The following is a 20887-nucleotide window of genomic DNA, read 5'->3' on the forward strand; positions in this document are numbered from 1 at the left end:
AACACACAGGTCACCACCACGGACTTTACCACATAAAGCAGCATTTCTGTCAGCCCGAAGTAAAGAGAGCCTGTCCAGCTGAATAGTGAAGTGCGGGACCCTGTCGCTGAGCCATGTTTCTGAGAAGACCAAAGGACAATAGTCCCTGTACTCACACTTCAAAGACCTCCGGAGACGGATGTCATCTATTTTGTTTCCCAGGGAGCAGAGGTTGGCGAGCAGAATGGACAGGAGAACTGGACAGCAGGGGTTTGCCTTCAACCTAGCACAGACCCCTGCATGCTTCCTTCACCTTATGCACTGATTCTTTTTCTTCTGCAATCCTGAGGCTTTTAGGCCTAGTCCACCCGTAGTCGTGTCCGTCCGCTGCAGCAGCCCGTGGTCACGAAGCTCATCCTGCAGATCTCCCCAGAGGTGAATACAAACATTTCTAAATAACTTTAAGTACTTTAGGCTATATCATTGGATAGTCATAGCTATGAAAACTAAAACTATGAAACTTGGTAATAATTTAACTATACTGTCACCAAATGACACTCAATGTCTCCAGAACCAAGGAACTGATTGTTGACTTCAGGAAGGGAAAATCAGAATTATCAGTTAATTTGGAAGCTGAAAAAGGTAAAGGTGCTCCAAGTATCGAAAGAAGAGAATACTTTTTAGTAGATTTAATCTCTCAATTAATCCATCTTAAAGCACCTACATGTTCCTGATGATGCATCCAAAAAAATAACTTGCCTAATATTGGCTGCCCAGTAATAAAACCTAAAGTTGGGTAATGCCAACTTTAGAACTCCTTATGGTAGCCTTTTGATAATCAGCTAATATCTCAGTAATCTGTAAGGTTGGAACTGTCCATATTGTGTCTCTTGATGGAGACAATCTTTTGCTGTGCATACCGAATCCTGACTGATTGATTCCATCTATTTTATCACTTCTTTATCAATTTGGTCAATTTTCAGGTTATAAATTAAATTTGCAGAAAAGTGAGATGTTCATTTTAAACTCTTCCTGCTCTTTAGACTCTACTATTCCTTATAATAATTAAAAATCAATTTAACTATCTAGGTATTACCCCATTACAAAGAAATTTAATTATTTGTTTAAAGAAACTTTCTTACCTTAATGAATCATGTTAAGAAGTCCTTGACACAGTGGTCCACTCTTTCATTGACATTAAATGGACGCGTCAATATTACCAAGATGAATATCCTACCTAAATTTTTATATATTTTTCAAGCTGTACTGGGTTTTGTTCCTAAATCCTTTTGTTTTGATTCACTGGACTCTCATTTCTTCTTTTATATGGAAAAATCTTTAAAACATTTCCCTTCAAAATACTTTTAAAAATAAATCTGAAATTGAATAAAAATACTTCTCAAATGTGAGCTACCTGGAGGGTGCAATAATTTTGTTCAAAAGAAAAATAATTCCAAGGGATTGGAGAAAGAGGCATGACGGGATCTGATGACCATTGAAATCAGTTTTACTTTTTCATTTTGGTGAAATCTCACTAATTTGAGTTTTTTTTTTAAAAAGTAAGTCTTGACATAGGGAATTAATAAAACCAGGAAACCATGGCAAAAATGATATAAATTTGCTCCCATAAATTATAGAATTCACCCCAGGAAGAGATGAATGCAGATCATTTTGTTTGTCCTGAATTAAGGTGCATGAATGATGAGTGAGAAGAGAATAAATTCATAGATCTAATGAAGGCCATTTCTTGTTGCAGCATAAGGATCTGTCACTTATGCCTGAGGCCAGGCTTGACTTGCTTGTGAGCCTGGGCTGATAAATAATCAAGGTTGAGCACAAAATAATCGGATTCACAGCATCATTATATTTTGATGCTGGAAAAGGTGATGTGAGATCATAGAACTGATCGAGCACGTTTCATTCATGTTAATCTAAAAATCATGAGACAGGAATTGAAGGAAGATAACTTGGGGAAATGTTTGAGGAGAAGGCACCAAGCAAAGAGGGATAGCTTTCACGGATAACTGCACATTGAATGTACTTGAACATGGATCGTGAAAAGGAAGCAGGTACAGTGATGAGATGCAGTCATCGTTTGCCATTTCTCCTATCCCATGGATTTAAGTACATGAATATTGGAAATCACGCAGAAGTAAATTAATTTTCATTTTGAGAAATAATGCGTATATGAGGTGAAAACCAACTGTGAAGTTATAGATTTGTTTATCAGGATTCACTGCAGAAGATTTAGAGGTTCACAATTTGGGGGCAGTAGTAAACAGATGTCATAATGAACGCAACTATTAATTAACCTAAAATGTCATGCCTTCTCTTGAGAACTGAACTTGTGTATCAAGATTCAAATTATTAGGATATGGAACTGAATTGATCAGAAAGGATTTGTCAACCAGTTTCAGATCAGTTTTTGAATAGTTCAATGTTTTTGGTACTTGGAGCCTATACATTGGTATCTCAGTCTTTGTAACATGGGTTTCTTGTGAAGACATGGCTCGCATGTTGACCAAAATCCACGTTCTTATTTTTCTTCCATATCCCTTGCTATTTTTGTTTAACATTAAGTGAAACAACATAGGTGACTGATGTTGGAAACTTTTCTACTTCCCAAACTCAATAATCAGAAATTTATACATCCCATGAGAATGTCATTTGGAGAAAAGGGAAAGGAGATAAATGAATGGCTGGTGAGTAGAAATTGGAGCCGGAAGGTGGTGTATCAAAACTCTACTTCAAAAACCAAAATCAGTGACATTTTAGCAGTGAGTACTGGCGAGTTGAAGATGAATGGTAGTCCAGCATCAAAAGGTCAGGTTCAATCCCGACCTCTGGTGCTGTCTATGTGGAGTTTCTGTATTCTCCCTTTCACAATGTGACTTTCCTTCAAGTCTCCAGTTTCCTCCCACATACCAAAGATACAGGTTTGGTAGATTGATAGGTTAATTGGCCACTGTAAATTGCCCATAGTGTGTAGGTGAGTGATAGACTCTTAGGGAATTTGGAAGGAGTAAAAATTAAGATTAACGTAAGACTAGAATAACTGGGTAGTTCTAAGCGAAGAGCGTAAATGTTCTCGGTAGGCAGAGAGGCCCGTTTACATAACGTGTAGAGTGAAACACGAAAGTCCGCAGACACTGCGATTGCAGGAGAAACACTGAAATGTTGGAGGAACTCGGCTGGTCTCTCAGCGTCCATAGGAAGTAACGTTTTGGGCCTGAACCATTCTTCTTTACCTCCCATGGTCACTGGCCAGCTGAGGTCCTCCAGCATTTTGATGTGTTTTCCATAATGTGTTAACTCCTGATGCTGAAGCTGTTTCCATCTTTTGGAATCAACGTAAAAATATCTCCTATTATTGAGAGTAGTCAGATTCATTCATTCTGTTGGACATTATCCCTTAAGTGGAACATGTTAACTATGTATTGAGTCATAGACACAATGAGTGCGTCGAGCATCAGTGGGATGAAGTGAATAGTTGATGTTCCGAGCTGAAATTCTTCATCAGGACTGAGGGGGAGTTTCATCTTGTCAAGTCAACCATTCTTTTCTTCCACTAATGCTGCTTGACCTGCTGAGATCTAGCAGATTGTGTTTTGCTTAAGAATCCAATATCTGCAATCTCCTAGTGCATCTGTAGGGTCACAGAGTTCTACAGCATAGAAGCAAGTTCCATTGGCCTACGTTCAAGCCCGAGTCGTCCTTCTAAAACTTTCCTATCCATGTACCTGTTTAAATGTCTTTTAAAAGTTATAGTCTTTCCCATCTCTATCATTTCTTCTGGCAGCTCATTCCATCTACATATCTTTCTCTGTGTGAAGAAGCTACCCCTTGTATTTTTAAAATTAGATATACAGCTCGGTAACAGGCCATTTCGGCCCATGCTGCCCAATTACACCAAATTGACCTACAACCACCAGTATGTTTTGAACGATGGAGAACGCAGACACAGGGAAATTGTACCAACTCCTTGCAGACTCCATAGGGTTCAAACACCGGTCCTGATCGCTGGTGCTGTAACATCATTGCACTGACCATGCCGCCACCTCTTTTAAATCTTTTCTTTGCGCCTTCTCAGCAGTTTTTTAAAAAATTTAGGCACACAGCACGGTAATTTAGGTCCATGAGTCCATGTCGCCCAATTCACACCCCATTAACCTACACTCCTGGTTCGTTTTATGAATGGTGGGAGGAAACCGGAGCCCCCAGAGAAAACACACACAGACATGGGGAGAATGTACAAACTCCTTACGGACAGTGCCTGTCCCGATCCAGTCCGGTCCCAACCCAGTCCAGTCTCAATCACGGCATTGTAAAGGCTTGTGCTGATAGCTACGTCAACCATTCTAAGATTCTAGTTAATCTCTAATTTTAGATTCCCATACCCTTGGAAAAAGGCTATGATTATTTACCTTATCTATGGCCCTCCTGGTTATAAAGATCTGTGTAATGTCCCCCCTCAACCTGCTACAATACAGAGAGAAAAGTCCCTGCCCAGCCTCTCCAGACGAATCATCTACCAATTCTGGTAATATTCTTGTGAATCTTTGTTCTGCACACTTTCAAGTGTAATGATATGTGCTCTCTGATACTGTCAATAAATTTATTCTGACTAATTTATTATCACCAACTTAAATAAGATGTATCTTAAGGATTGTATTTTTTTAAAAGCATTTTTATTCAAAAAAACTGATTACATTTTTTTTGTAATTGAGAAACTATTGAGAAGAGAGAAGTATTCATCTGCACAGGAATGACTTTCTGAAATGAAATTCAGTTTTGAATAGTCTCAATGGTGAGACACAATTTGTGGTTATTTCATAAATAATTCAAGAACTACTTATACGCTTCGATGCTTTGGTATTTCTGATGTCTTTCCACTTTCAATGTCATGTTGCAACAAATGAGTACCTCTCAACCTGTACATCACAACTTGTTCATTAAATTTATTTTAAACCATTTTGTTTAACCACTGAGGCTTTCTTCCTCTGTGCACTGAATAGAAAATATAGCCAGAAATGCAAAGGGCTGAAATCTCCAACATAAACTTAAATTCTCCTGGCAAAATCTTCCTAAAGAAGGTTCATGCTGATACATTTCCAGTGAGGTTGGCAAGTTGAAAGATCTTTTTCTGAACTTGGATGCAAGGGAAAAAAAGAGACCTGTGCTATTTGTTTGCAAGTCATTGGAGAGGATGGGGAATGTAGCAATGATCCGTGCTCAGTCTCAGCCATTTATATCTTTTGTCAATGACTGATCTGGAATAGACTTTGTGGGTCAAGTAGATCCCAATGACCCTCAGACAAAAAAAGTGTAATCAATCTTGATGCAGAACTAGATAAGAGGACAGAAGAACATAAAGGGATTTTAAACCAGTCAACTATGAATGGGAAAGAAATTGACAAATGGAATATGTGTGGATGCTTGGAAATATCTAGTTTGGGAAAAAACAATGGGAAAGCAGAATTTTTAAAAATCATAGTTGAGAGAGATTGACAAGCAAACATTGATCTGGATCAGGATTTGGGTGTTCTCGTTCACAAATCATAGCAAGATTACACGATGGTGTAATAATCAATTAAAAAGGCAGATTTTATTTTTGCAATCGTTACAATGGATTAGAAAGCAATCGCAGAGACCTCATGCTACAAGTGTATGACTTTAATCAGACCAATTATTGTAAGTGTTTTTGTCATCTTAGTAAGTAATAGTACACGACCTTTTGAGATGGATGCGAGAAAAATTCACTGGGATTGATTCTGCAGATAAAAGAGATATCATATGAAGAGAGACTAAGTAGAATTTTCTTGTATTGAATGAAGTTTCAAAGAATAAGTGGTAATCATACTGAAACCTAACATTCTCAAGAGCTTGGCAGGTTGATGTTTCCTAGCTTGAGCTGGGGGGGTCACATCATTAGGTTGAGGGGTTGGCCGTTTAGAGCGAAGATGAGAGGAAATTTATTCATTTCCAAGGTTGTGAGTTTTTGGAACTGAAGTCCATTTGATGCTTAGTTAATAAAAATATTCAAGACCAATGTTGGTAAATTGAGGGATATGGAATAAAAGAGTGAAATAGATGCAGATGTTCAGTTCTTATGTTATTGAATCATTCAGGAGGCTGAGGGAACACATCCTTCTGTTCCTAATTACACTGGACCACAAAGATTCTGCTTCCTGAATACTTTTGGATGTATTTTATGGATTTTGGGCTGCTGACCACAAAAAAATCACATCGTTTTTTAGATATAAACTGTTTTTGTGATTTGATGTCATATTTTGAGTTACTAGTATAAGGCCCACAAAGGAAACTGTTTTGGTCACTTGGTGAAGATGCTATGCAAATGTTGACTTAAGCCTGGACATGCTTGGAAGGCATTTAAAGATGTTGTTAAGAATTTTTTTGGCAACTACAGAGCACCAAACTTCTTCCAGCTGAATGACAGCGTGCTTCGAGCTACAAAGCCGTGAAGTGCAGCGTGTTGTCGAAAATTCATTTTCTGCACTTGCACTTGGACGTCTCCCCTGCTGATCTTGGTGCAGTCAGTGACGAACATGATTAAAGGTTTAGCCAGGACACTGTGACCATGGAAAAGCAGTATCAGGGCATCTGGAATCCATCGATGCGGGTCGGCTATTGTTGTACTCAGATGCTGAGTACAAACAAAAAAATCAGTGGGAAAACCTTTTTAGGTCAGTTGAACTAATGTGATGTGTCGGCATCATTATGCGAATAAATGTTAAATTCAATAAAAGTTAATTTAATGTTTCTCCAACTTTCTATGTGATACAGCAAATCTGAAATTATCTTTGTGTTCATCTTAAAGTTGTCTATCATAATGCTCTTTTTTTGAGGAAGCAAAGCTTTTGAAAAAAAATGTTGTCCAGGGTTATTTTTAAGTAGTTAAAAAAACTTATTGGGCCTCCTGAATGAAAATCTGCAGATACTGGGATTGAGTACAATACACAGATGTGCAGGAGAAACTCAGCAGGTCACACAACATCATAGGAAGTAAAGGTGAGCAAAAACAGGCCAGATGACGTATGACACTTGTGTGGTTATAAAGTCATGGAGAGATGAGGCATGCAAACGGCTTCAACCCATCAAATCGACAGTGACCGTTAATTAACCACACTACATTAATCCCTTTTTTATTATTCTCCCCACATTCTCAAGTTTATTGTCACATGCCAAGAATCAGTGATAGAGGTTGTTTTGCGAGCAAATCAGTTGGACATCTTGTACATAGAGCGCAGAGATACAGGGAGAGAGCAATTGGTACTGAGGAAAGGCAGCATCATTTTACTCTTTTGACCTTCTTTCAGGAGTCAGAAACTGCTCTTTTAACATGATGAATGCTTTTCCAAGGCAGCAGGAGTTATGGATTGAGTCAAAGGAAGATTGTGTGATGGCCTGGGTGGAGAAGTTCTTGTACCATGCAGTGATACACCTTGATAGGATGCTTCCAGGGGTGTATCTGTAGAAGTTGTTAAGGAATGCAGGTGGCATGCAAAATTTCTGAGGAACTGCAGAGGCACTGGGGTGCTTTCTTCGCCAATCAGCCACACTCCCAAATTCCTGCAGAGTGTGGGCAATTTACAGAGGCATATTTTTGCGATGTGGACGGAAACCGGAGCAACTAGTGGAATTCCATGTAGTCACAGGGTGAATTTGCAAACTCCACAGAGACAGTGCCCAATGTCAGAATGGAACCCTGGTCTCTGGCACTGCAAGGCAGCAGCTTTGCTAATTACACCACAGCGATGGTTCTGTTTTTATTTATCAAAACATACCCAGGGAATAATCATCAAGATCTCTATAGAATTTCGGCTCTTGGGTGCTGTCTGTTTCTTAGCTACATTCTAACCATGAACAATTTCAATCAAAGCTACTTCAGGTTGTACATACCAAATATGCCAATGTATAAGATGACTCAAGTATAAGAAAACCTGCTGAATTTCTACCTAAAATGTAGGTTTTGAGCTATACTCGCTATATAAGGCTACCCCAAGTCTCTCTGCTTCAATAGTCCTTAACCAACCACCCCTCTGTCCTGTAGAGTGATGCTATCACAATATTTTAAAATCTGTAAACCTTAAAATTTATTAGCAAATTTTAAAATAAACCATGTTGGCGCCTTTAACAGGCCTGCACAGAGCCAACAGCAGTCAGACGGAGCAGATGGACCTCCAAGGGAAGGGCTGAGACTTTGTTGTTAAGATTCGGATTTTATGGTGTGAGGGATTGCTGAAACTTCGCTGTTAAGGTTCAAATTTTATGCTTGGTGTACAAGACGACCTCTGGTTTTGGAGTGAGATTTTTAAAGTTCAAGACCTGTCTTATTCGCTGGCATTTAAGGTAAGTACTGATTATCCAGTCACACTATCTCGTTGGGCCATGCCATGGTCCTAGATTTGTCATGTTGGTTAGGTGTTATCCCATTCTGAATAGATAGGAATTTTCTGCAATTTAATATGGTTCCTCAGCACCTTTGACTAAATTTCCATCCCAGAGAGTTTTCCAGAGCTGAACCTGATTGGTTGGAAACTTGCTGCTGTATTTGACACAGAGATGAGCTTTACTCATTCTGCTCCATTACTAAAATTGAGACAGACAGCACGGTAACGGGCCTTTTCGGCCCACAATCCCATGCTGCCTAATTACTCCCAATTGACTAACAAGCCCCCAGTATGTTCTTGAATGGTGGAGGAGACCAGTGCAACCAGAAGAAACCACGCATACATGGGGAGAATGCACAAACTTCTTACAGACAGAGCAGGATTTGAACCCCAGTCCCGATCACTGGCACTGTAACAGCGCTATGCTAACCATGTCACCCTACTATAACATTGCCAGGCTTTGTCCCTGTATCTGCTCAACTGCTGCAAAATATCTGTACCTTTTTCTAGCCTCCAGGATGAAACTCCTAACCAGCATTTTAGTTTTTACCCAATGGCAACTTGTGCTTACTCCACTTGGTTCACAACTCCCTTAAATATCCTGTTCTCCGTTAGAGTGATAGACTGAAATCCTTGCTTTCTAGGTTTGTCGATGATCTCAACCCCTATCCTTCCCTCTCTGTCTCTGCAGCCTCCTTTCACTTTCACAGGACTTCTGGAATTCTGTTTTTCTCTGGCCTCTTGAGCACACCTAAATTTCATCTCTTTACTTAGGCAGTGCCTTAGCCCTAAGCTCCTGAAACATCTCTAACTCCCTACCTGCGACCCCAAGACGTGGGACTTGAAATGCATATAAAGGTGTGTTCATTCTGTTGGTAAAGCTTTTCATATTTCACACAAGATATCATTAGGCTGTCTCTAAGGTAAGCAGTTTGTTATGAGAAATGAACATTTTCATTGCATGTAATCGATTGGGGTTTTCAAAAGGGAATTGAATAGGCACTTCAGAGAGATTAACCTACAAGACTACTAGGAAAAAGCATGTGAGCGGAACTAATCAGATTGCTTGAGTACAATCCGGCACAGACTTAATAAACTGAATGACTGCTGTATATTAACAATGCAATGATTCTGTGACTAAATATTTAGCAGAAAATCACACCACGTTTAAGGTATTATTAGCTCAGACAAAATGTAGAAAAATAACAGTAAGAAATTGAATGTGGGAATACAAATGGAAGATTTCCAATACAATGATGGTGCAAGGATATTTTTTAATTCCTGCATTTTTTTCAATCTCATGATTAGCATTTTGCAGTTCCATTTCAAATCAATTGCATTCATGAGAGTTGTACCTTAAAGCTATCAGTAACATTACCTGTATATCATGGGGACCAATATATTTGTTCATCCATATTCAGAAGAGAATAATTCAATAAGTTGAGGTTAAAATGGAAGTAAAAGGGACTATAAAGTTGTGCCCATCAATTTGTTCGAAACTTAATTTAGTTCTGTTTCCAGCTAAGTCCTGAATAGTGGCTTCTGACATAGATTTCCAGTAAGATATCTCTTCATTGCTGCTCTGATACTGTGGTCTATTTATGTCCCATGTCATTGAGCATAACACAACGTCAACCTATTTCAAGCCACCCGTAAAAGCTACTCTGTAACCTCAAGGCCATTAGAGTCAATGATCTTAAAACTTCACAGCAGAATATGAACAACAGGTATGTCCTCTGTAAAGAAGGAAAGTCAATTAATGTTTTAGGATGAGAGCCCTTTATCAAAGAGGGACACATCTTGATCTAAAATTCCCCCTGTATCCTGCAAGTGTGTAGCTTGTGGCCACTCAGTAACTCTGCACAATGACAAGTCTGGTATCAACAGCACACTGTGAAGTGAATTAGCATTCTGCCCTGCTGTGCTACAGTCTGTTCAAGTTTTTACACCGATGCTGCTTGGAGATCCCACGGACAGGTGACTTTTTATCTTTTTAACAAGTTCACATGCTGCATGTCCTTGCCTAACAACATTCTGTCAGCCCTTTCTTTGAAATTTTCCCTTGAACTCCAGCCTCAGCTGCATTTTATGGGGAGTGAGTTCCATATTTGCACCAGGCGCTCGTGTCAACACTGCTCTTTCTCATGTGAAGGCTGTTACGTCTTCTCTGATGATCATTTTCTTCTTAATAGGTAACACTGGACAACAAATATTTTCAAAAGATTTGCTTCCTGGAAAAAAAAATTGGAGATTATGATAGAAAACTTCAAGCTGAACACAAGGATAATTTCAGATTTGCTGTATTAAATAGGAAGTTGGAGAAACATTAAACTAACTTTTATTGAATTTAGGGACTACTAATAGCATTGACTTCCAAGTACCTCTGAGCCAAGCTCTCAGGTTGACTGCACATGCTGCACAACAAATGAGAGGTGCCCATGGTTTGTCTTGATCACCAATTTTATACCAAAGTCAAACTCAAAACCTTTCCTAATTTGAGCCTCAAGCATCTCCTCGCCACAAATGTAACAGAATGTATCGCAGCTGTTGTGACATTAACGAGACATTTCTGCTGTATTGAATCTTCCTGAAAACAATAAATGCTGTTGTTAAGTGCGCACACTATGCTATTACTTGAAGAACATGTGCATCATCATGTGTTGAATCTCTATCAATGTAATGCACAGCATCTGTATATGTGAGCTGCTTTTATAGCCTGTCTGCATCTATCCTGATTAAGCATGCCCAGGCCTGAGACAACGTTTGCCTAGCACCTCCACTGAGTGCATGCCCAGATATGTTTGGACTGACCAAAACAGCTTGCTTTATGGGCAATATACTAGTAGACTTAAAATATTGACAGGAAATCACAAAAATCAGTTTTATAGATATATATAGAGAGATAAAATGATACACGATAGGAAAATTTTATGGTGATTTTCACGATCACAGCCAAAAATCCATAAAATTCACCCAAAAGTGTTCAGGAAGCAAAATCTTCATTGTCCAGTATAATCAGACCCATCCTTGGTTTACGGGACAGTCTCTGAATGTGACCGTAGACTTCTCGTGAAACTCAACTTTTACTTGTCCTTGTTTTGCTCATGGCCCAGTGTGAAACTTCTTTTCCCTTGCGATACCATTGTGGTTTCTGCTTTATACCACTTATTTATTGACAGTAAAATACTTTTGCCAAGTAAGGCACAGAATATTGAGGAAAAACTCTTGGTGAAGTTGTTGGAGTTTGAGCTTGTTACGGCATAAAATTTGGATTCAAATTCAATGGAATATGTAGAGATATTGTTCTATGAATAAAAGCAGTAAGATTATATCTCTTTAACTTTTAAATGACTTTCAGCTTTTCTTCTTATGGACTACTTTGCAGATGGTGTCACTGGGCAAAGTACTCCATCAATTCAATTCATAATTACGGAAAAAGAAACTCAGTCATAGAAATTAGTTCATATTGCCAGAGGTGGCAACAGAGCTCATCGACTTGTCCCTAAAGTCAAAGCAAACTGTGGCAGATTTCCATTCATGTGGAAGATAATAATATTATACAATCTGCTCTCCGTTAATGGCTGGCTCGGAGCAAATTCACCTGAGTTATCTTCTTGCGCAAACTAAGAAAATCTGAATTGTAAAGATCAGTCAGCTTTTTACTGTGATGCTGTTTGCATGGCTCACTGGTCCTTTCTTAACTGAGAATCTCTCCAGGAATCTTCCACCACTGCAGACTCTCCCGTGAGTATTCTCTAGAAGATCCACATGTTGATAAACATTAACAGTCAATTATAATCCTAAAATTTCATGATTTAGGGTGGTAGTTTGATTTGAATCGTGGATTACAGAGAAGAGGATAAGCAGGAAATGAGGCTATGGGCCTTCCATGAGCAGCTAAAGAAATTAGATCTATATTCTATTGAGTTAACATGAAGAGATCATATTAAAATGTATTAAATCCTGGGAGGGGTGGGGTGGGGGGGGAGGGAGGATAATAGAGCAGGGTAGATGCCAAGATGTTTCCATCAGTGAGAGAATCTTGAACAAAGGAAAAGAGTTACAAGTATAGGGGAATAAGGGGTCAGACGCAAAATATTGGTTATATATCTTTGCATCCTATGGACACTGTGAGACTTACTAAGCTCCTCCACCATTTTTGTGTTTTTACTACAATCTCAGCATCTGCAGACTTTCGTGTTTCACAAGTATAGGGGTGGTCATTTTAAAACTTGGGTGCATCGAAACCTCTCGCAAAGAGTGGTGACTGTCACAGGAGAAGTTGGAGCCATTGCTACATTTTTGAGAAGTGTCTTTCTATGAACCGTTGAGAGTTGCGTTCAAGCCTACCTACCCATTTGAGAGTAAATAATGGTTGAACATCAGAATTTTGGAAGTTTCAACTAATATCTGGGTCAAATGGAGTGTCTCTCTTGAAACCATTTAGAATTCAGGACATGTGATTTGTTTTCACCTCGGGGATTAGTAATATGACACCTGTATATTTCTTTCACTTCATAAATATCTGTATTTGCAGATAATTCATTGAAATGCTTGAGGACATGAATGGAATGATGCTACATGTCTACATCTATTCATCAGCAAGTGGGTACTACTCGCATGGACAATAATTGTTATCAGTATTTCTTTGTCCTTGAGAAGACGACATTGAGATTCGTTCATGAACTGCTGCGGTCCATACGATCACAGAATGTGATAGGCAGTGAGTTTTAGCATTTTGACCTCGTGATAATGATGGAATAGCAATGTATTTCTAAGCTAAGAATATGTGTGACTTGGAAGTACCAGTGTTCCAATCCACCTGCTGCTCCTGTCAAAGATGATAGAAATCAATGATTAATGAGGTGCAGACAAAGAAGCCTTGCTGCATGACTACAATGCTGCTACCTTCTAAGGGGTATGAAGAGATTCAGCACGTCATCAAATACTCTATCAAGCCTCCACAGGTGTTCTGTGGAAAGTATGTTGACTGGTTGCATAAAGGCCCGTTTTGAAAATTTGAATTCCCAGGAACCGAGAAGGCTGCAGAAAGTGTCAGACACAGCCAAGTCCAACACCAACACTGACCTGAAGACATCTGCCTAATGAGCCACTGCCTAATGTCACCAAATACCACCATTATCCAATGACTTTGTCCTGGGTGTTGCTGACCTCCTTGAGTGCTGTCGGAGTTGCACACCATTAAGCAAGTGGACAGTATTCAATCAGATTACTGGATGGTGTGAAAACAATGGAAAGTAAAGAAGCGCACTGCAGAAAACTATACAGTAAAACCCCCAGTATCCAGCACCTATGGGGATAGGTAGATGCCAGATAACTGAATTTGTTGGTTGCTTGAGATTGCGTGTCGTGTGGTTGGTAAACTGGCCACCAATTTTAAACTTTTGCTTATTTTTACCTATACCCTGTAAATTACCTGCAAATTTTTTTTTTGGTTGCTGGAGGCTGCTGGTTGCTTGAATTCCAGATAACAGGGATTTTACTGAATACTCAAACTTGCTCTTCTAGCCACGGCATTTGTTCAGTGGATCAATTGTGTTTCCAATCAGAAAGTCAAATGTAAAAATTTGATTAGAGTAATGGTTTGAATTATTGGAGATGGCCACATACAAATGCTTCTTTCTTCCTTCATAGTCCAAGCCTGACTCCATTCAGGAACTGACTAACTTCATGGTTTGAGGATTGCTCAACGAATAGAAAGTGTTTCCACTACAATGGATACATTGTAAGAAAAGCATTATCAACTTCTTTTCGAATTGCGTCTGTGCCTAATCTGGAAGAGCTTGCTGAACAAAATGTAAAATTTTTCGTTTCTTTATCCCGTAAATCTTTTTCCTCAGGCAACAACCCCCACCCCCACCAGTTTCTTTGGAGAAAATATTGCATCATTCAAAAAACTCCTGAAATGCACAGATAGTGTGTACTGCCATCTGGTGGAACTCTGGATCGGAATAACTTCTACCTCGCCTGTATTTTAGTGCTAATTTAATATCTAGCCAAGAGGATAAGAAAATTAGCAAAGGTCCCACTGTGAGCTATGCTGCAGACCAACCTTAGTGTGACTGATCTCCACATCAAAGTTCAAGATTCATAGCCAAAAGCCTGCGAAGGGAAAAAATTTTATTAAAATTAATTTAAATATATGCAATAGCATGCCAGTTAGTGAATTTCCAAAATATTTCATTACACATCATTATCCTTTAAATTTTATAGGTATTTTCATGTTGTTAAGGAAGGGAAGGGTGAAAAAGGAAGAGGTTTTCAGCAATATGTGATTGTGTTTTACAGATTATTTTGTCACAAGTAACGACTGTATTGAACACTATTTGTAGGCACCCAAATAAGGAAATGGTTTACACTTAGCTATATTTTCTCAGAGTAGGATTTCCAAAAAATTAATTAATTTGACTATGATTCCTGTTTCACCCAATCTTTTATGTGAAACACGAAACATTCAGACATTACAATTCAAGGAATTCATCCCATTTTCTTGGTCTGTGTCCCTCTTTCAACTAAAGACGATCAAAACAGTAAGTTCTTTGCTTTTATGGAAATCGCGCTGATTGTAAATCATTAACTAATTCAGTGATGTATTTCTTGTACAGTAATGGCATAGTAAAAAAACTTACAAAATGTGATTAATCATTATCAGTGACCCACCTCCTTCCTCTCCTTCCTTCACGACCTGAAACCATCTGAAAAAACTACCTCACAATTTTGCAATAACATTTTAGTCAATATCTCATTGCTCTCTACCAGAGAGCAAACAACCCAGCGAGAAGTACACATGGTCAGTGCAACTCTGCTCCTTGTGATGTGGGCCATGATCTAAGTGCAGAATTACTGTACACATGTCAAATCTATCTTGTGGTGTGGCCATTTCATCACATCCACACCCTTAAAGTGGAAAGCTGTATTGTGTTCAGTCTCAGGTTTCCAATTATTTTGTGCATAATCAAGTAAGAAAGAAGGGTTGGTCCCAGTCTTATGGAAATAGAGTGTGATATACTGGCATCATTGCAGCCAAGGCTGTTGCATTTCAAAACAAATCTGTCCAAATGCTCAATTCTGTGAGCTGGGGGAGGTTAAACATTTTCACCTGCTCCTTTCAGCTAAAATCCCAGTCAATGAGAATTAATGGAAAAGCGTTTGACCCATTTCATTAACTCCTGTGAACCTGAAATCTCATCCTACCCAGGCTAGCCCTACAGTTTTTGCCATACAACATCAATCTTCACTTTCCTGCACTTTTTGGCATAGCGTGGAGACCTTTATTGCTCACAAGGCATCCAACAGTTCATTAAGGATATTCCCCTGATTAAACAAAAGGTTATCGACTGTACTGCTATCAATGTGGTCCAATCCCAATGCACTTTCTGCCAGTTTCATTTTCTCCTCTTCACTTGGCGATTATTTCGTGGAGAACAATGCTATAGGTACTGGTAGCTATCTCCAGTCTCTCTAAAGGATTAAGATTCAAGATATTAAGCATGTTAATATTAATTTGGAGCAAATCCGCAATACACAAGGAAAAGGAGCAGGAGTAGGCCATCCGGCCCATCAAGCCTGCTCCACCATTTCATGTGATCATGGCTGATCTGATGATAAGCTCACCTCCACCTACCTTCCTTTCCCCCAAATCCCTTATTTCCCCTACTATGTAAAAATCTATTCAGCCTTGTCTTAAATATATTTACTGAGGTTGCCTACACTGCTTGAATGGGCAGCGAATTCCACAGATTTACCATCCTCTGGGAAAACCAGCTCCTGCTCATCTCTGTCCTAAATATACTACCCTGAATCTTGAGGCTATGTCCCCTAGTTCTAGGCTCCCCTAGCAAAGTAAGCAACTTACCTACCTCTATCTTATATATGCCTTGCATAATGTTATGTTTCTATAAGATCCCCTCTCATTCTTCTAAATTCTAGAGTACAGTCCCAGATAACTCAATCGCTCCTCATAGGCTAACAACCCCCCCCCACCCCACTTCATCTCTGGAATCAACCTGCTAAACCTCCTCTGCACTGCCTCCAAAGCCAGTATATCATTCCTCAAGTAAGCAGACCAGAACTGCTTGCAGTACTCCAGATGCAGTTTCACCAGTACCTAGTACAGTTGCAGCATAACCTACCTGCTCCTAAACTCAATCCCTCTAGCAGTGAAGGCCAACAATCCATTTGCCCTCTTGATAGCCTGCTGCACCTGCAAACCAATGATTTGCAATTCGTGAGCAAGTGCTACCAAGACCTTCTGCATGGCAGCATGCTGTAATCGCTTGCCATTTTAAGGAGATTCTGATCTTCCATTTTTCCTTCCAAAGTGGATAGCCTCACATTTGCAAGCATTGTACTCCATCTGCCAGACCTCCTGCCCACTCACTTAACCTATCTATATCTCTCTGCAGACTCTCCATATCCTCTGCACAATTTTCCACTCTATTTAGTGTCATCAACAAACTTAGATACACTACTCTGTTCCGTATTCCAGATCGTTTTATGTATATCGTGAACAGTTGTGCATCCAGCACCAACCCCTGCAGCATCACCCATTGCCAACCAGAAAACACCCTGTACCCCAACAGTGGCGATACGACCACCAGCCTACTGCAGAGGGCGATCTCTGTACCTGCAGGAAGCCTACTTAAAGGGCTGACTCCACCTGGCTGGCTGTCAATCAGTCGACCTGAATATAAACCTGAGCCGCCCCCTCCTGAGCCAGTCACACGAGGAGCCACCAAGGCTTGAACTGATGTTCAGACTTTTACTGGAATAAAGCCTGTTCTACAGTCTTTTGAGTTTTGTGCTTGTTTGTTGCTACCTCAGCGCACCACACCAACTCTCTGTATTCTCTTGTTGAAGTAGTGTCTGCTTTCTGTTTAATGTTGCTCTACAACATGGCTGAGCTTCACGTATATGCTAATGTTCTATATTTGCGCAATGACGTTTGACCACCCCTAATTTAGTCTGCCCAAGAAACTCCATTGGATTGTGCAGAGTTTTTGGTACTGCATGTGAAGAATTAATTTTTAACCCATTGGGCCGAACAATCGGGTTCACTGGCTGACAGGAATGGTTGTTAGAACCTAACAATATTTCTGGTCAGTTAAGTCAAAGTAGCACTGACCATCTGATTTTCCGCAGATGCATTTTCTGGGGAAAATGTGTTAATTCACTTAACACATTCAGTGGTGTTCACCGTGAGTTATTTATTTGCGTCAGCTCTTATTGTTTTTAGCAGTCACTTATTTAGGAAGTCGACTCTGACCCTTGTGTTTGTTTAATTTAGACATGCTTTGCTTACCTACCCAATTGCCAGTTTGAGTCTATAATCAAATAGAACGCCTAACTTTCTAAAAAGAATGCCAGTTTTCCTTTACTGAAACCAAGATTTTTTTTTAATTTTACAAAACCCCTCAACATTCTTGTGGAATGCACAAACACGCCAGAGAAATGCAGCAGCTCGCGCAGCAGCAGGTGCCTTCAACACCGAACTCCCTTCGAAGAGAGAACTTGATCAGGGTGAAGAGACTGCAGTGGAGCATCTGAAGGGAGTTAAACAGGAAAGTCTTCAGACACTGGGATTGTAATGGAATATACAAAAGTGCTGGAAAACCTCAGATCATTCAACATCAACAGGAAGTAAAGCCCCAAATTCCTGGATGTAATAACAACCAAAATGTCATTATCAGCATGCAGAAAGACCAATCATGTGGCCTATAGTAGCCTTGCTCAACCTTTTTTTTGGGCTATGACCCCTTAGGACTATGCTCAAAGTTTATGGCCCCCCTTCTTTGTAGAACAGTTGTGTTAGTTGGTTTCTTCTATACTTCTACCGACTACATACCAAATATTTTTATTTCAATGTGTTCACCCCCCACCCCCCCTAAGTATGCTGTGGCTCCCATTGAGAATAGCTGGTCTCTTGCAATGATATCTATGTATGCAGGGTTCACCAGATAAGCTGGCATTTTCCATCAGCGGTTTGGTGATGAGAGTGGGAGGTCAATCTTAACAGTCTGAAACAAGCAAAACATCTGGTGAGTGATGTTGCCCATGCAGTTTTGTTTTAATTCTACTTAACGGAAGACAAGACTGGAGAGGGTGCAGCTCGTGGAGCTGCAATATCATGACAGACAGGGTTTAATTCTGACCTTGGGTGCAATCTGGAGGGAGTTTACACATTCTCCCTGTAACAATATTGATTTCCCCCAAGTCTCTGATTTTCTCCCATATCCATGGAGAGGGTGAAGTGGAAATTTATCAGGAAACACGATAGGCCTGGATTCGAAATTTGAAATGATGAGGCAAGGTTAGCAGAGCTAGGACTTTTCTCTTTTAAGGATGAGAATTGACTTAAGGATGAGAATGGATTCTGAGAGTAAAGAGGTATAGATAACGTAGACAGCCAGCACTTTTTTCCCCAGTGTGGTGTAGCAAACACCAGAGGACACTTATACAAAGTGAAGGGAGGAAAATTTAGTGGAGACAACAGGGGTGTTGGTGGAAGCTGAAGCATTAGAGGCATTTAAGAGACTCTTAGACAGAACCCCGGATGAAAGAAAATAGAAGGTTACGAGGTAGGAAGGGTTTCGTTTTTTTTATAGGAATATATAGTTCGGCACAACACCTAGGGCTGAAGGGCCTGTACTGTGCTGTAATGTTCCATATCTATATCTTTCCCAAAAACATGCAGGTTAGTAGGTTAATTGCCCCTGATATGTGGGTGACTGGTAAAATCTGGAGGGAATTGGTGAGAATGTCAGAAGTATAAGTGATAGGATTAACATTGGATTTGTGGATGGTTGGGGTAGACTCAGTGGGACAAGGGGCCTGCCCTATGCTGCTTCTCTATGAATTTCTGAGTCTTTGAATGCCTTGGGCCTTACTCTGCCAATGTCAACTGAACATCCAGCTTGCTGAGCAGATAGAATGTGTGGGAGGTCAGAAGTACTGTGCAAAATAAACAAATAGATGGGGTATTTGTCTGAGAATCTAAACTGCTCAAGGCCAAACAGCTAATTCTCTGTCTCGTATCAGACTAAGTGGTTGATTTGTGTAAGCCTCACACTGCTGCTTCAAGACTGCTCCATAATATTATCCAGTCAGCTTTTTCTTTAATAAATTATCACTGCAAAACCCACAAAAAGGTGAATGCCAAATGAGTTCCTTTGCTGCGATGAAATTTAAAGAATCCCCAGCTATTCCTCGGTGGATATTGCCTTATTTGCAACAGTAACACTTGCTTGAATTCCCAGATTAGAGTCATACAGCAAAGAATGAGCATGTTTAGCCCATCGAGTCTCTTCAAACTATCCATCCACTGGTACACTGTTGAATTGAAGTGCGAGCCAGATTAACAATCTGAGACAAATTTGATGGGCAGTCACGTAAATAGAGAAATCTTGACTCTCTTGAGGGGTCATTTCAATTGTGCTCGTTCGTTGGAGGTCCAGTGGTCTGGGGGAAACTTGGCGGTTAAATGTGTGCCAGATTACACATTGTTCACAAGCTCCATTTCAATGGTTAGCACAGGAAAACCTCTGGGATCCGGCACCTATAGGGATGTGTAGATGCCAGATAAGTGTATTTTCTGTTTGCTTGAGACTTAACTAAAACTTATCCACTATCTCTTGATCCACTGATTTCTGCTCGCCAGACGTCTAAGGTACGGATGCCATGACAAATCCGCCTGACTCATGAGTGGCAGATGGGCAAACTAATGGCGAGGTGCGCCAATTTTAAACTTACAGTTGTTTGCCTCATTATTTTATTTATATATTTTCCTTGATTTTTTTTTGCTGCTTCCTTGAGGCTGCCGGTAGCTTGAATTCCAGATACCAGGAAGATGATGACGTCCAAGGAAGATGATAATGCCTGATAAGTTTATTGTTGGACACATTATACAATGTATGTGTCCATGGAAATTCATGCTGCAGCCCAACAGGTACATGTAAAGAAAAACTATGATATTAAACTAATTAAATTAAATTAAAAGATAAAATAAATATATAAGATAGATATAAGTATTCATAGCAATCCTAGTGTGAAAAAGTTAACGCATTCATGCAGACAGTTGGAGCAGTCCCTGGTTCGTGGACCAAGGGTAGATTCATGAGTCTGATAGATATTGCACAGAAACTATTCTTGAACTGAGATGTGCTGGTTTTCAGAATTTATCTCTTGCCTTCTTGATGTCCATCCAGAGGTTGTACTTGGACTTCCTGTAGGCTTTGGAATCTCCTCTCCGAGACAAATGTCAAGTTACTTACATTCTTTAAATTAACTGAACTAAACAAAAAAGATTTTTAATGTCATTGAGATTTGTATTTTCTTGACAATTTAATTTTTAATATTTTAAACTTTAGCATTTTCAGTGGTATGATTAATTTGTAATTGACTTTCAATATTTGTACATGTTAGCAATATTTGCAAACATTTAAAGTGTTCTAACTGCAATTCCTTCTGGGAGATGTGAA

The 20887-nt window shown here is 39.7% G+C and overlaps 1 protein-coding gene across 2 annotated transcripts in view; it reads left to right on the top strand.

Moving 5' to 3' along the window:
• Positions 1-20887, top strand: part of exoc4 (exocyst complex component 4) — a 325936-nt gene that overhangs the window by 232931 nt on the left and 72118 nt on the right. Inside the window, exon 11 of one of the 2 annotated variants that reach the window (XM_069907798.1) lies at positions 12928-14984. The exons of the other annotated variant lie outside the window; for it this stretch is intronic. Within the exon in view, the coding sequence (XP_069763899.1) occupies positions 12928-12939 (12 nt within the window). The 3' untranslated portion in view covers positions 12940-14984. Of the gene's footprint in view, positions 1-12927; positions 14985-20887 lie in introns of those variants that run through there. 2 annotated transcript variants of the gene reach the window in all.

This window comes from Narcine bancroftii, chromosome 13 (assembly GCF_036971445.1).
Source record: "Narcine bancroftii isolate sNarBan1 chromosome 13, sNarBan1.hap1, whole genome shotgun sequence".
NCBI classification, from domain to species: domain Eukaryota; kingdom Metazoa; phylum Chordata; class Chondrichthyes; order Torpediniformes; family Narcinidae; genus Narcine; species Narcine bancroftii.